The following is a 17,386-nucleotide window of genomic DNA, read 5'->3' as shown; positions in this document are numbered from 1 at the left end:
ACCAATATTTAAAGTTAGTCTAGCATTCTCCACTGCAAACACCCAGTTCAATTTCACACTGGAGGCACTGCCAACACATACCTCCCCATGCCTCGTCCCACAGTCTGTCTCCTCTACAGATCTTCAGAGCTGTGTGCTTCACTGTCAAAAGCACATCACACTATCAAATCAGAAAATCCGCACCCGGGTCTGGCCGACCTGACATTTAGAGGCAAAGCTGGCAAACAGTGCCCTAGTTTGGGTTTTGTTTAGCTTCGTTTCATACGATCCCATACAGACTCCCGTGCGCTTTGAGCTATGTTAATATTTGCACAAAATAGAAATACAGTCTTTCCTTTCCTCCCTGTCCCTGGTCTCTGGGCAAACACATTCTATGAATACATGAGTAGCAGATGGGAAACGGCCTTTGTTATAGATGCCAGATCACCTCAGACGGCAGAAATTTTATAAACATAATTCTAGGCTGATGGACATTTGCTGAATTTTGTTGCAAAGCTTTTGTAGTTCAATTTTGTTTGCAGCATGAACACAAACAAAATCTACTACTCATAAAAATCTTAGCTTTATTCAAGTCTATCAACTATAAATTTATTTTAACCATTGATTCTTCTAAAATTGGTAAAGGAATCAGATCTTAGGTCTTGGCCCCAGGACCTGCTAATTTATCTCTGGAACCATCTTGTGTAGATGCGGAAGCTACAACTGCCCTCCCGCCTCTCTGCCAAGGACAAGGTGTGCACACCCAGCCACACGGGTGCTGTGATGGACGGTGTTACATGCCAATTTGATGAAACGGTGACTCATTTGGGAAGGAAGTGTAAATGAGGCTTATCTAGATCAGATCGGCCTGTAGCGGTGTCTGGTAGCCATTGTCTTCTTTAACTTGATATGGGAGGACCCAGCCCACTGTGGGCAGCAGCATTCTTGGGTTTGGGTCAACAGATTGTGAATACAGAAAGCAAGCTGAACACTAGGGCATGCATTCATTAACTCTGTCTGCTCTTAACTGTGGATTTAAGATTTATTTCTTATTTGTGTGTATGCATGTGCCTGCATAGGCTATAAAAAGGCATAGGATAGCTGGATGGTGGTGGCGCATGACTTTTATCTCAGCAGGAGGCAGAGCCAGGCAGATCTCTGTGAATTCAAGGTCAGCCTGGTCTACAGAGCGAGATCCAGGATAGGCACCAGAGCTACACAGAGAAACCTGTCTGGGGTGGGGGGAGGCATAGAATCCCCTGGAGCTGGAGTTATAGGCAGTTGTGAGTCACCATGTGGGTGCTGGGAACAGAACCCAGGTCCTCTGCAAGAGCAGCAAGCATCCCTTTTATAAATGCACTCTAATATCTAATTAAATAGCTCCCAGCACTGGCTGGAAAGCACTTCTCATACCATCAGCCCCAGGACCACACTCCCATTCAGCCAGCTGACTCCAAAGGAGCAAATCTCAATGCAAAGCCAGAAACAACACAAATCCAGGATAGTATGTCTCCTCTAAAGAAAGCTAACCCTACGATAATGGACCCCAATAAAATGACTTTGAAGAACTTCCAGTCAAAAAACTCAAAAGAGTGGTTATAGCCATGTCCTAACAACCCCAAGAAGACAAAGGCAAAGCGGGTAGTGACGTAGTAAATGTCACAAGCAGGGTGGGCTGGTAAGGGCCTCACCCAAGAGCTGAGTCCAAGCACTTTGCAGCACAGTGCCAGGTCATTGTGACTAGACTTTTCTAATCTTTCCGGGCTTGTTTATGTCACCCACAAACAGGAGGGTGAACTGAATAAATTCTAAAGTTCTTTGCTAATTGAATGGTTAATTATTATGAATCTGTATTTTTGTATTAAAGAACGCTAGCTTCTTCCTTTAAGTGCTGTAGTTCAGTGTAGTATAAAATCACAGGTGTGGCTCCCTTTTCCTACTTCTCCCCCTTTGCATTTGGCTAAAATGCTAGCATTTGTATTTACACGGGACTGTAGCGTTAGTGTTCCTACAAACTCAGCTACGCTTGTTGGCTACTGAGCTTACGCGGCCTGCTAGTATTTCCCAGCATCCTACAGCGCCTTCTCTTTCACCTGCTTCATGTTAGGGTAAGGGTGAATTTACCGATGCTTCCCTTGTCCACCTCTCCTTCCAACTCGAGCTGTGAAAATTTCCCACCACCATGACATAAAAGGGCACGCACTTAAAGACAATATATTTATTTAGTGGGTAAGAATGTCTTTTGACTAGAAAAAGAATTAACAATCATCTGCAGAGCTTTAAATAGCAAACATCTGTTTTCCCCAATGTACTTCCAACACTGAACCTCCTGATCAGTTGTTTTCTGAGGACTGTTTCTGAAAGACATAATGAGGCAGTTTAGGGACGAGCCATAAATGAAAAGTAAAGTGAAGAAAAATACTCACACTCTGGGTAAGGCCGGTTTAATCCAGATCTGCTAGCTCCCATCACACGGACAGGTCATAGTTCTTCCGCAAATTCACAATGTATCAGCAGTTTCATTAAATAGTGCAAGCAAAGAATGATACAAGCAAGTAGCCAGATCTAGGAAGAGTCAGGGCATCATCGGGGCGATGCCATCCATGATCCCATCAAGGGCTCTGCTTGACCGAGCCAGACGTGGAAATGTTGGAAGTAATGAAGCGAAGCACCTCTGTGAGTGGGACACCCATCCAGACACACATCACGGGGTGAGTATGCAGGGCTGGGGAGACGGCTCTGCAGTTAAAGCGCTTGCCACGCAAGCATCAAGACCCAAATTCCGGTCCCAAATGGCAGCCCACCTGTAATTCAAGCCTCAGAAGGCACAGGGAGATGGGGACCAATGCCCAAAGCAAGCTGCTAGCAAGACTATATGTACTGGTGAGCTCTGGGTTTGACTGAGTGACCTTGTCTCAATGAATAAGATGGAAGAGCAATGTAGGGTGATTCCAGACATCAATCCCAGGCCTCCACATGCACATGTACCCTATATGCATGTGTGCATGTCTACATACACATAAATATGTACAGGGGATCATACACCAACACAGCTACAGCAGACGCCTTGACTTCTGCAAGAGCAAGCCATCTTTCCATACGAGGTAAAGGGATCCTCACCTGCCTCATGTTCCTCACAAACTCACTATTGTTGATGTTTTTATCTTATAATTTAATTTAATTTTACATATCAGCCATGGATTCCCCTGTCCTCCCTCCTCCCGCCCCCCACCCTCCCCGCAGCCCCCCCCCTCCCATCTCCTTCAGGGCAAGGACTCCCCTGGGGATTCAGGTCAGCCTGGTAGATTCAGTCGAGGCAGGTCCAGTCCCCTCCTCCCTTCACCCAGGCTGAGCAAAGTGTCCCTGCATAGGCCCTAGGCTCCAAACAGCCAACTCATGCACTAAGGACAGGTCCCGGTCCCACTGCCTGGGGGCCTCCCAAACAGATCAAGCTAATCAACTGTCTCACTTATCCAGAGAGCCTGATCCAGTTGGGGGCTCCTCAGCTATTGGTTCATAGTTCATGTGTTTCCACTAGTTTGGCTATTTGTCCCTGTGCTTTTTCCAATCTTGGTCTCAACAATTCTCGCTCCTAAAATTTCCTCCTCTTTCTCACTGATTGGACTCCTGGAGCTCCACCAGGGGCCTGGACGTGGATCTCTGCATCTGCTTCCATCAGTCATTGCATGAGAGTTCTATCATAACAGTTAATGTGTTTGGCCATCCTATCACCAGAGTAGGTCAGTTCGGGCTTTCTCTCGACCATTGCCAGCAGTCTATTGTGGGGGTATCTTTGTGGATTTCTGTGGGCCTCTCTAGCACTTTGCTTCTTCCTATTCCCATGGGGTCTTCATTTACCATGGTCTCCTATTCCTTGTTCTCCCTCTCTGTTCTTGATCCAGCTGGGATCTCCCGCTCCCCTAAGCTCTCTTTCCCTTGACCCTTGCCCTTTATTACCCCCTTTCACATCCAGTTTGTTCATGTAGATCTCATCCATTTCTCCGTCATTGGGTGATCCCTGTGTCTTTCTTAGGATCCTGTTTTCTAGGTAGCCTCCCTGGAGTTCTGAGTAGCAGTCCAGTCATCCCTTGTTTTATATCTAGTATCCACCTATGAGTGAGTACATACCATGTTTGTCTTTCTGAGTCTGGGTTACCTCACTCAGGATGATTTTTTTTTTAGATCCATCCATTTGCCTGCAAACCTCATGATGTCATTGTTTTTCTCTGCTGAGTAGTACTCCATTGTGTATATATACCACATTTTATTTATCCATTCTTCAGGTGAAGGGTATCTAGGTTGTTTCCAGGTTCTGGCTATTACAAATAATGCTGTTATGAACACTGAGCATGTGCCCTTGTGGTATGATTGAGCATTCCTTGGGAATATGCCCAAGAGTGGTATAGCTGGGTCTGGGGTGGGGTGAGGAATTGATTCCCAATTTTCTAAGAAAGCACCATATTGATTTCCAAAGTGGCTGTACAAGTGTTGATGTTTTACTGTCTCTTGCTTGTCAGGGTCAATCCTGCCCATAGGCACACCTACCTACACCACCAGAATATATTCTGAATTTCGTGTCTCTCCTCTGTTATCCTCACTACCACCACTTCATCCAGGCAACCTGTCCTTCACTCAGGTGGCTCTGAAAGCCTCCATTCATCTGCATGCTCCTGCTTTTGGTCTCTTTAAAGCTGTCCTCCACTTAGCAGTCAGATTGGGATTGAAAAGCAGGTATTAGATGAACTCATGCATTCTCCAGCACCTCAGTGGTTTCCCAATGCACTAAGATAATGGGTTTAGCATGCAGAGCATCCTATCATGCCACACTCCGCCCCCATCTGCAGTTCTCATGCCCATAGAAAGCTTTGCTCTGACATCGACTATAGCTCCCGTTCCTCACTCCCATCCTAGGCACCACCACATCACCTCATTTACTTCCTTCCTGTGTTTACGTTAATTTAGACATCGTCTGCTCTGTGTTTCTCTCTTCCAGAAGAAGCAACGTTCATACATTAGCCCCTTCTGTGTTACTGTGACCATAGCACCTGACACAGCAGATGTGGGGAGGGCAAGGCAAAACAGCTCAGGTCACAGCAGTGGGGCCTCCTTGTGTCATGGAGGGGACGGTGGGGCAGAGCAGCTCAGGTCACGGTAGCATGGGCTTGTGGTGAGGTCACTCACATCACAGTGGACAAGAAAGTGGAGGAATTAAGTTGTACCTAGATGCTGGGATGGAGCCTTTTCATGCCCACTCCTCGTAACAGATGTCTCCGTTCATGTCCCACCTTCTAAAGGTCTCCCACTGCACTGCCAATTGAGGAACAATATTCAAGCCGTAACTACCCTACTATCAGCCATCACCTTGCCTGTAGCATATGGAAGGACCCATGCACATAATAGATGCTCAATAAATATTTACTGAATGATAACCTGTGAAAACTAATCTTTGGAACCAAAGCTACAGGAGACCCCACCGAAAAGGGGTCCCTTTTATCACTGTACCCCAGATTCTCTTCTCTCATTAAACTGCAAACTCTTGTACATTGTCTGTCTTTCTAGCATGTGTCAATTCCTTAAGGAAGAGGGCAACTCACACTTGTGTTATCACCACCACATCTGGTTCTTATCCTAGAATACACTCTACACAATAGTGAGGATTAAAGAAAAGAAATAGGAGGAGGGAGACACCAAACATGGGACATGTGGGTAAAGACAAAGATGAGCCCCAAAGAAGCTAACAATGACCACAGACCGCACTCATGTTTCAGACAAAACTGTCACCATGCCCCGGTGAAGCCTGTTCAGACCAGAGGGCCTAAGGTCCTTACTGAGGGCTTCTGCTTCAACACCACCCAAATTCCACACCATCGTCAGAAGCCTTTCAGATGCCTAAGTGGGGAACGAGCACTGGGGCCCTCACAGGGCCTGAGTGACCATGGCACACAGCTGAGACCATGTCCTAACGAGAACCTTTTGATGACGTGTCCATGGCCGTGACATGGAGCATTGTATTAGCCAAGTGTGCTTTGTCAAGGCAGGTCAGCTTTACAGGTCCTGTAGAAAAACCTCAGCTTATTTGGTTTATCTCTTCTTTTCATGTCAAGATAAAAATCATTAAAGTATTATGAACATTTGTTTGATCTGTGATTGCAGCCTGGAAAAAATGAAGTTCAAATTACTACAGTCGACCCACCTCACTAAGTGCCTTCTCAGGATGTGGAGATGGGTTGAGTTTGTTTTACTTCAGAAAAGAAAACCTCTCTTGAAAGAAGATGCAGATTGGTAAAACCTGGACATTCTGGGGACAAGGGAACATGGACAGTAATTTTCAAAGGAAGACATACAAATAGCCAGCAATGTACACAGTTAATTAGGGAAATGCAATTTAAAACCTTTTACACCCATCAGATGGCTGTTAGAAAAAAGACAAAAGATTGCAAGTGTTGAGGACGACGTGTAGGAAAAGGAGCCAGTGTCTTCTGTTGATAAAAAAATGAAATTGATACAGACATTATGGAAGACTGAGTGGAAATGTCTCGGGAATTGAAAACAATGAGCATGTTATCCACAAATCCCAATTCTGAGTATCCATCCACATTTGAAATCAATCTGTGGAAAAAATATCTGCACTGCCATGTACTGTGGCAATATTTACCAAAGCCAAGTTATGCAATCTAAGTGATGGTTAATAGATGAATGAACAGACAAATGAAATGTGATGTGTGCACACAGTGGAATATTAATCAGCCTTGCAAAGAAGAAAATTCAACTATTTGCTATAGCATGAGCAGATCAGAGAATATCATGCTAAGTAATATGAACCCAACACAAAAAACCCACAAATACAGCATCTTCTTGTTTATGTAGAGAGACTAAACAATTAAACTAACAGGCACAGGATGGAGAACAGTGAAAACTGAGGTCAGGGTACTGGTAAAGAGGGGGACATTGATCAAAGGGTGTACATTTCAGATGGGAACAATGTGTGAGTTCTCCTAGATCTATTGCAGACTGATGCCAGTAACAAAATTATTAAGAGTATATTTCAAATCTCACCACTACAAAAATGTTGAACAGTTACACTGATGGATATGTTAACTAGCAATTATTTAGTTATTCTTCATTGTATTCATAATTCATAACATCTCTTTATATCCTATAAATGAATGCAATTATAAATGTCAACTTACATTAATTTTTAAAAGAATCTTGACATTTCTAAGAGCAGTTATAGAATAACCCCATTCTTTACTAACAGAATGCCCCCCACGGAGTGCTCTCTAACCAATAGTATATCTAGAGAGGTGAAAACCACTGTCTAAAACAACATACACAGCTAGCCCTCCTCACAACTACGATTGGACAGACCTGTGTCCTCCAGGGGAATTCCTACCTAACACAGGCTGCACAAGACCAGACAGCACATATTTGCAGAAGGGAAAAAGCACTAGCAACAGTCTAGACCAAGTCTGTGAACTACATCAGCATGGGTGCAGGACCAAATGTAGGGAAATTGTGCGGGACCAGGGTCAGGAGGGCTGGGTCCTGCACAGGACTGTTAAACAACAAAGACTGCAACTTCATGTCGTGGCTTCCTCAAAACTGTGGGAAGTAGCCATGTTAGACATCAATGAAAAACCGTGATCCCAGCACTCAAGAAGTTAAGGCAGGATGATTACTGTGCATCTGAGACTAGCTCAGCTAGAAGGATTATCTGGCCAATTCTAGGCCAGCCTAGGCTAGAGTGTGGGACATTGCCTCAAAAGAGAGAAACCCACCAAGAGGAAACTAGGATAGAAAGAGCAACAGTGTCAGACAGCATGGCCTTCTGAGTTAAACTGGGCACTTGACACTTGAGTGGACACATGAGGCTGACACTCACCGCAGACACTGTAAGCCACAGGTGTAGCAAACTGGACTTAACCTTAAAAGGTAGGTACCTGGTAGGTACCTACCATGTGCCAAACTTCCTAATAGGAGTGAAGGGGATGCGTGAGGTCCCACTGCTCTGCCACCCAGACACTGTCTAGGCTGCATTGTCCCACGGACACGGTGCAGATGAAGATCCTACTGACCACAGGCTGACTTTCTGTACCTCCCCTGCTCTGACCCACACTGCTCAAGCGGCCTTTGGATCACTGGTGTCTAGGGTGGTTTGCCTAGCCAAGGGCAACCTGAACAACGGGTCTGCTCAGCAATGGAATCTGCCAGTGTGGAAGATGGCAGCGGCACTTGATTCTGCACATCAGTCTTTGTCAGCTTGTTAGTGGCAATCGTCATCCCTAAGTGGCAACATTACAGGGCGCTGACACAATCAATCTCCGAGCCTGTGGGGGAGGCATCCGTGGCTTGGCTCAGCAGTAGTTTATTTAAGAGTTAGAGAAGAGAGAGGTGGGAAGGAGGGAGGGGGAGAGGGAAGAAGGGAGGTGGGGGAGGGAGGAGGGAGGGAGGGAGAGAGAGGAGCATAAACGGATATGTTCTGTCAGGATTGTAAGGAGATTTAAATGTCACACTGAGGCAGTGGGGACGCTTTGGTGAAATTTGGATGAGGAAAGTGACAGAGTCCAAACTTCACTCATGCGCCCCTCACAGGCAGATCCCAGAGAAGCTCATGGAGCAACCTGGGGCCCAGCCAAGGAAACACTAGTGATGCGGGGCACATTATTACACACGCCCAGGTTACAGGGGCAGCTGCTGGTGACTTCACAGGTGATCTAGGAATATTATGAGATAACTTAAGTTGATTTTCAGTGGACTTTAATAGTCTTCCAAGATTTCCATGTACTTAGAAAGTTTATTTAGTTAAGAGAAATACACAATGTTCAACAGCACTCCAAACATATATTTAGATTTTTTTCTACCTATCTGGTAGGTACCTAAACATGACCAGGCTTCCCCAAGTCAGCGCTTAGATGTCCAAGCACATGAGTGTCTCTGCCCTTCCTACTGGCCCCAGCTTCCTGCCTCTGGGAGCGCAAACCAGTACATGTACTCCTCAGACACAGCAGAGCAGCCACGCCTCCACACACACTCAGCCTGAGTCAGAGCGGATCACAGCTCTCTTCTCCCCCAGGGCCACTGCCTTAGCCAAGTTCTAACAGTTTCTTACCAGGGTCATGGAAGTTGCTTTCTAAATGGCTCATTGTCTTTCCTAGCCCTCCATCATTTTGAATCCAGGGTGACAGTTCATTCCATTGTTCGACAAATGGATGTCGTTTGTGAGAGATTTTTCCAGGGAACACAACAGTCAAGGTTCTTGTTTCTCACAGAGTGATGGTCTAGACACACAGTAATGATGTAATCAAGAAATAAAGTTTTCAGTGGTGGTTAATATTATAAAGTGGATACAATTAGTGTGTCAGAGAGTGGATGGAAAGTGGGGCTATCACAAAGGGCTCCTGGGCAAATTGCTATTGGGTTCAAAGCAGGGTGACAAGGAATGACCCGTCTGTCGGGAGAAAAGCATTTCAGCAGAGAACTAACGAGGTGAAACCACCAAGGTGAGCAGGACACAGGTGTGGAATGTTTCTAGCAGAAAAGGGAGGAAAGAGGGAGGGGAGGAAGACAGGAAGGGACAAGGCTCAGTCCTGTGCCTCACAGACATGTGGAGAACAAGCAAGGGGCAGAAAGGGGATGCCTCGAGAGACTGAAGCTGTCTGGACTGTGATGTCAAGGAAGCCCAGGACGAGAGGGTTCTCTGGAACAGAGAGAGGTCACCACATCTGCTGCTGCTGCTGCAAGACTTCGTGACAGAGGCATTGCTCACCAAGCTCGGCAAGGTAGAAGTCACCAGGGACACTCTCAAGATGAGTGTGAGGAGTGTGAGCAGAGAAAGGAGAAAGAGCAGACTTAAGAAGTGTGCTTAACTATGCAGCTCCCTGGAATCAAAGTAATCTGGCATTTGCCGTGTGTGGGAGGTGGGGGGTGGGGGTGGGCACAGTTGACACTGCACGTGTTTCTCAGAGCTCTCTCCACCTTAGTCTTTGAGACAGCTCCCTCACTGAATGTGAACCACACCACGTCAGTGAGACTGACTGGCCCTCAAGCCCCCGGGCTCCCTGTCTGTCTTGGCTCCGAGCGCTGGGATTAGGATGGTGAACTGTAACGCCAGCTCTCTGACTTGTGTCCTCATTGCACTGCAATGCTTTAAGGCTAAGCCATCTCTCCTGCCCAGCGCTTGTCATTTTAAAGTTTAGCCCTTTCCTCTAGGACACAAGAGTTTTCACCATGTGGCTTTTGGCACCTCTATATTTTTTATCTTCTCACATCCCCCCTCTTCTGCACCTCAATAAGTCCTTGCAATAACTACAACATAGCCACTTCCTTCACACACCTCACTCTCTGGGTCTCTGATGTTTCTTAGATGAAGTACAAACTCCTTCACATTTTTCCCTGCCCCTCAAGAATCCCCACCTCAAGTTCCAATGCTCCTTGTCACATGATCCCTGTCTCATAGAGGCCATCACTGCAGCTCACACCTCTAGGTAATATTCACCCCACCACACTGCAGTCCAGTCCACTGGAGCATCCTGAACACAAACACCCAACAGGACAAACACAGCGCAAGAGCCTCAGCTCATATCTAGGAGGCTTGTGATGGTTAATTTTAGCTGTCAACTTGTTTGGATTTAGATCACTATGGGACAAAGCTCTGGGCACATCTTTAAGGGATTGCATACATTACATTAACTGTGGTGAGGACACTCACCCACACATGGGCACTGCCTGAGGAAAAAGCGGAAACCCAGATGAGCACAGGTGTTCACTGCTCTGCTTCCTAATTGGAGCCAGGCTCCTGCCACCCTGATGTCCTTTCCAGAAGGGACGGTAAACTGACAAAACCCTTCGTCCCTTGGTTTTTATCATCAGGGTCTTAGTCTCAGAAATAACACAAGTCACTAACACACCTGTGCTCCCATTAGCGGCAAAGTGGCTTGGGCAGAGGACTGCCAATACGAAACCTACTTGATGGTTGAATCTTGACTGTCAACAGGATCAACTAAGAAGCGTACTTTGGGAGGTGTCTGTACGGCTTTCCCAGGAAGGTTGGGCTGAGAAGAGCCTGTCTCTGAGTCGGTGGCACTTTCCAACAAGTGGTCCAGGTACAGAAAGGTTCAGCGAAGGGACAGTGCCTGCCTACTTTCACTCATTGTCACAGGAGTGCCTGTAGCCTCCCTGGCCCTGTTAATGCTGCCGCCTCCACCTGCCATCAGGCTTCCATCTCCTCTGCCTTCCAAGGTGGACGGCACACCCAGGACTCTCCAGGAAACTTCTAGCCCATTGGTGTCAGACTGGGACTGGTGAGGCATCCAGGTTTGCCAGCTGGGCTGCTACTGGGTTCTCAGTCTCCCCATCATGCACACAGCCACTGTTAAATCACCCTGTCACACATGTAAGCCAATCTAAACCCCACTTTAAAATACACATGCATTCTATTGGTGCTGTTCCTCTGGAGAACTGTCAATCATCAGTGCAGAATAAAGCAGCAAACTGTGATGTCATCTAACTTTCCAGCCTTCTCCCCAGCCCTGATACTCACACAGCCCACCACCCACACACAGCACGCCATATCCTGTCCACACACAACTGTCTCCAGGATAGGTGTTCTCAAGCCTCTGCACTTGGGACCTCGCTGTTGACTCTTCTTGGCATGTCGAGCACCAGCTGACAGGTGTCATCTATGAGGAAGCTTTCTAGAACCCCACTGCTTGTATTCCTGCAAACACTAAGTATGCACTCCTCTGCTTCCAGAGCCCCATCAACCCCACTAACTGCAGCGAGGAGTATCCACTGTGGAAAAGACTCAAGATTGATCAATTCAGCCATGCTGACTGTGCAGTTTTAATGTACGTGACCCCCACAAGCTCATAGGGAGTGGCACTATCAGGAGGTGTGGCCTTGTTGGAGGAACTGTGCCACTGGTGGAGACAGGCTTTGAGGTCTCCTATATGCCTAAGATACCAACCAGTGACTTCCTGTTGCCTGCAAGATGTACGACACTCAGCTACTTCTCCAGCACCACGTCTGCTTGCACACCACCATGTCACACCATGATGATAATTGGACTAAACTTCTGAAAATGTAAGCTGACCAAATTAAATATTTTCCCTTCATAAGGATTTCCATGGTCATGGTGTCTCTTCACAGCGATAGAAGCCCAAACTAAGACACTGAGTAACCAGCCATTCAGGACAACTACTTATTTTTACCTCCTCTGTTTTTTGTGTATTGTGACTTTACAAAAGACTTGTCAAAAGGCATGCTATAGATGACATTGTGGCCTTTTCCCTGTACAGGGATGAACTCTGCCTTTTGGTATTTGAGTCCCTTTTACAGGGACAAGAAACACACCCATTATTATGATAAGACGCAAACCAAAGACATGCATGAACCAGGGGGCAGCACTGTGATGAGGCTAATTTGAGAAGTTCTCTTAGTAACAAAATGCAGAATTCCTCAGAATTTGGTAAGGGTGAGTATGCTCACCTCCTACACCTGAACAAGGTCAACATGCTCATCTCCTAGCTGAGCTGGGTTGTTTTTCTCCGAGCCTTGACTTTTAGAGCTTAGTCAGAGGGCTGAGATGTGCTCAGTGATTAGGAGCACTAGCTGGAGCTGCAGAGGACCAAAGCTCAGTTCCCAGCTCCCCAGGGTGGGTTACAACCGACTGTGATTCTATTTGCATGGGGTCCAACATCCACTTCTGGCCCCCGTAGGCACTGCACGTGACACACATAGACATACACAGGCACAGCCCCATGCACGTAGAGTAAAAATAAGTAAAACTGAATTAAAATAAAAGAGCTGAGTCACAGCGGCACAGACTCCGGATTGGAGAATACCCAGGAGTTTTCAGTCACTCTGCCTGAATGAATGTCCCTTCACCATCCCTCATACAGCCCTCACCCTCTGTCTGCCCCTCCTGATAGTAACTTACCATCCCTTCTGCTACAGCAGGCAAATAAGCACACCACACTAATGTAGATAAATAGTCTACCGTGTGCAACAACAGTGCCAGCATTGCGAGCCCTTCCGACCTGCATGGTGCTACACATGAGAATCTTTGTCCAGCACTGGGCAATGAGCAGTGGAGGGGTCCATGTTCATCTGCCTCGAGACACATGAGCTTCACCCAGCCAAAGAAAGCCCCAGGGATCTAATGAAATGACTAAAAACACCCATGCACAAGTGAAGTGTTAAAACAGTAGGGAAAAAAGTCCTGAATAGAAACCACCGCTGCTGTCCTTTGGGCTTTTGATTGTCTGTTCTTCCTGGTACTTGTGATTCAGTTGAGAGACTCACATGGAGCTCTACCATGGAGCTACATTCCCGACCTCTCTTTTCACTTTTTATTTTGAGACTAGGTTTTACTAAGTTGCTCAGATTGACCTCGACCTTGTGATGTTCATGCCTCGACCTTCTGTGTAGCGTGGGAATATAGGCTTGAACCCCAGCCCCAACTGAGCAAAAGGGGTCTTAACTCAAATGCTCACATAGTTGCTGGCAATCAAATATATTAGTGGGCTTTCTATATATCATTTCAAACAAACAAGCAAACAAACAAACAATGCCCCCCACAGCTCTTGCCTATTAACAGAACAAACTTCTCAGCTCTGAATTGACCCAGAATCCCTCATGCATTAGTTTCTGAAAGAGCTTGTATTTTTGAGTATAGAAGACAACTTATGTGTCCTGGGGACCAACTTTTTCAAATGGAACAGGGAAAAATGATTAAATGACCAAATCAACTCCCAGACACCCTATTTTCAGTAGACAAGAGCAAATGAGGGGCTGGTGACTGACAGAAAATGTGCTGTGGGCTGAGGGGAGAGCCGGGCAGGCAGAGGGAAAGGGGAGGTGGAGACTGCCTGAAACACTGGGGAGACCTGTGCCACGTGAGCTTGCTGTCATTGAGAGACAAGGGAGGGGACGGGAGGTCCCACTGTGCTTGCTCTTGGCTGGCTTGTTTGAAGCCAACCCTTCCGCTGTTCTGGGCAAGTGCTGTGCCTGTGAGGACACTTTCTTCTGTTCTTTAAGTGCCCTAATTACTTCCCCATTGGTAAGGGTCAGATAAAGGCCTGCTGCCTTCAGAGGGCCTACTGAGTCTCTGGCAGCTTGCTCCTGTGCAGAATGCCTTCCTTCCTTAGCTGAACGGTGGGGAGGTGTGTCCACAGGAAGAATGCATCTCTGAAGCCCTTTGTGGTGTCTGGAACATCCCCATTCCCCATCCCCCCCAGATTACAATTATTTCCTCAGTGATTTCATAGGTGTTTAGAGTTTATGTGTGTGTGTGTGTGTGTGTGTGTGTGTGTGTGTTTTACTATAATTATTATTCCTGTTGAAGCTCAAAGATATTTAGTGGTCCCTTGGGGCCAACAGGCTACATTCAATCTTGACCAATTAGTTACTATGAAATGTAAATACCATGCTGAGCAAGGCTATCTGCACTCTGGGCAACAGAGTGAGCGCACAGTGTTACCACAGAGAGAATGACAGAGGTTCCAGACCCATCCTAAGAAAGTGGACCTGTGAATGAGGAACCTGAACAAATGGCCTGACATTTTGGCGAATTAGAATAAGCTGCTTAAAGCTGGGAGATTTGAGGGAAATTGCAGGAAAGGCTGGCACACATCCCAATGACTGGCAAGAGTAAATGAGCGTGCTGATCATTATTTCACACCACGGATTATTATGACACGCGACTGCCAAAAATCAAAGTCAAAGCCAAGCAGAAATCAGCTCCAGCAGCACAACCTCCCTATAGTTGCCCCCCCCCCCCAGCCCTGTCTCTGGTTGGCTGTGAGCCTGAGAACAGAGGAGAGAATAAATGATTAGGGGGTTAAATTATTGCCTGAAATTGAAATGTTATGTAATGTTGGGGGAGGGGAGCACCAGCAAAGACATGGTTATTTCCCTGGAGCACACTTATGCCCTAAAGACCCACGATGCATTGGAGAACAATGGTCTCTGGGAAGTGCCCTGTTTCTGGAAGCTGAGTGGCACAAATGCCTGGCATGGAAGAGGTTGGCATAGCAACTCTGCATTGGCCACAGTGAGTCACAGAGTTCACAGACGCCGGGCAGAACCACCTGAATGAGTCTGCATCTCTACAGGGTGGATAAGGTGCAGAAATCATTTCTCAGGGTTTTCTTTTGGTGAACACAAACTCTCGGTCTAGTAACTAAAGGCAGATCATTTGCTGAACGAACAGTGTTCATGATTCCAGGAGAGATTTATTCTCTGTACTTTCCCTAAGTAAATAAGAGTACATTCAGGCAGAAGTGAGGTATTTGTCACTGATAATAGATAAAATTCTCCATGAGCTACAAAATGATGTACCTAAAATTGACTGTTAGTGTTTGTTTAAAAACATGCATTCACTAGAAAAGAGCTGTTTACCTGTTGGCAGTAGGTCCCTGGAAATCTGGATAGCTCTTTGAATCACCTGCATTAAAAAATAAAAAAGATCTTTTTAAGTGTATAAGCCAATGAAGAGGCAAATAAATGAATATAAAATGTTATCAAAGAAAGAGCTTGTTCTTAGCTGGCCTACTGCTCTGTGCAATGCTAAGTCCTTTTGTCCAGTGAAATAACAGGGGTGCCCTGGTCACACTTGCCAAGCTCTTGCCCCCTCTCCAACTGGAAGCAAGACCACAAGGGTCATATTCCCCATACACTGTGAAAATACCCTTCCTCGGAGAGCGCCAACTCTCTGATGTGTCTGAGAGCAACGCTGGCCCTTCACAGCTGCTGGGGAGTCTGACCTCTGCCATTGCCCTGTGACTGAGGACCTGTAAGGGGGACATCCTAATCTGAGATGTGACTTACCCCAGCTCTTCTTTCTTTTCAGAAACCAGTCATTTGGCCTCCACTTAAGAAGTCTCATTACAGTCCTCATTGGCCTCTGCCCTATGGGCTGCATATGTACATTTCTTTAACGATCCACTAACTGGCACCGTTACAGCACGGTGCTGCTACAGTCTTTGCTCATATGAAATCCATGTGGAATGGCCTTTTTCTGTAAAATCGTCCCTGGCAAAAGGCTACAGTTGTAAATCCCAGACCCCCGGGTTCCTCCCTGCAAGTGCTCTTCCTCTAGATACTTGGTTCTATCACAAAATTGGTTCTGGCCGGGCGGTAGTGGCGTATGCCTTTAATCCCAGCACTTGGGAGGCAGAGGCAGGCGGATCTCTGTGAGTTCAAGGCCAGCCTGGGCTACCAAGTGAGTTCCAGGAAAGGCGCAAAGCTACACAGAGAAACCCTGTCTCAAAAAAAAATTTTTTTTGGTTCTGAATTAAAGACATGATCTTAAAAGGATTAGAAAGAAGACATCTGAGTGTCAGCCACTTGTCCCCACTTTCACAAAGTGGGAAACCACTCCAGAGAACTTGGGACACTCAGGACAGAGCAGCAAAGGGATAGATTTGCAGTGGAAATCCAGGAAACAAGCGGCTTGTAAATATGTGTAAAGCACCTGTGATGCACAGCAGGACCTGAGGAGGTCCAGGAAGTGTGTAAGGCACGGTCAGGCTCCATCCCAGAGAGCAGAGTCTACACAGTGATGCATTCAGCAGGACCTGAGGAGGTCCAGGAAGTGTGTAAGGCATGGTCAGCTCCATCCCAGAGAGCAGAGTCTACATAGTGATGCATTCAGCAAGGCCATATTTACTCATACTTGAACAAGAAGTGTGCCATACAAGATAATTCATGGAATACCAGGTCATGTGGTGCTGTGGTCTGAATGCTTGCACCCCCATTTCTGTTGATAACTCTTGAAGTGACAGGACCAAGAAGTGGGTCCCAAAGCCAGCAGTCCCATTTCCTCAGCCCTGTTCTTGAAAATTAAAATCTTCATGGATGGGGGGAGGGGTTAGTGAGCCCTGCCGAAATGGGATTAAGCAATAAGGCAGTCAGAGGACTGAATGGTAGCAATGTCCTCAAGCAACAGATGCAAAGAACGACCCAGCCTTTGCCAAGCTCTCTCTTCTGGCAAGTCAGGATACCATGGTCCCCATGCTGCCACCTTCCACTATGGGAAGACACAGCCAAAAAAGCTCCAACTTGTAATCAGACAGGCACTCTCTCCAGACACCAGACCTGCCAGTGCCTTGATTTGAGACTCCAAGGTCTCTAAAGCTGTGTGGAATAAACTAACTCTGTAGTCAGAAACTACCAAGCCTGGGGTGTTTGTGAACAGAAGCGTACTAAGGTGTGGTGACACCCTTAAGTGTAGCAGGAGCTCGGAGGGAGTAACTTCCAGCAAGGACCACAGCAGTCAGGTAGTGGGGTTGTGTGTGTGTGTGTGTGTGTGTGTGTGTGTGTGTGCGTGCGTGCGTGCGTGCGTGCGTGTGTGTGTGTGTGTGTGTGTGCAAAAGCTGGAACAAAAAGAGAGGCAAAAGAGGCACAG

At 46.7% G+C, this 17,386-nt stretch overlaps 1 protein-coding gene across 9 annotated transcripts in view; it reads right to left on the bottom strand.

The window, feature by feature from the left end:
* The window catches only part of Slc44a5 (solute carrier family 44 member 5), a 290,304-nt gene that overhangs the window by 77,802 nt on the left and 195,116 nt on the right, over window positions 1-17,386 (bottom strand). For all 9 annotated transcript variants that reach the window (XM_076575270.1, XM_042280176.2, XM_076575269.1 and 6 more), the window contains one exon: window positions 15,379-15,424. In XM_076575270.1, the coding sequence (XP_076431385.1) occupies window positions 15,379-15,424 (46 nt within the window). The remainder of the gene's footprint in view (window positions 1-15,378; window positions 15,425-17,386) is intronic.

This window comes from Peromyscus maniculatus, chromosome 6 (genome assembly GCF_049852395.1).
Source record: "Peromyscus maniculatus bairdii isolate BWxNUB_F1_BW_parent chromosome 6, HU_Pman_BW_mat_3.1, whole genome shotgun sequence".
NCBI lineage: Eukaryota > Metazoa > Chordata > Mammalia > Rodentia > Cricetidae > Peromyscus > Peromyscus maniculatus.
Note: the sequence above shows the minus strand (reverse complement) of the source record. Positions and strands in the feature narration are given on the sequence as shown.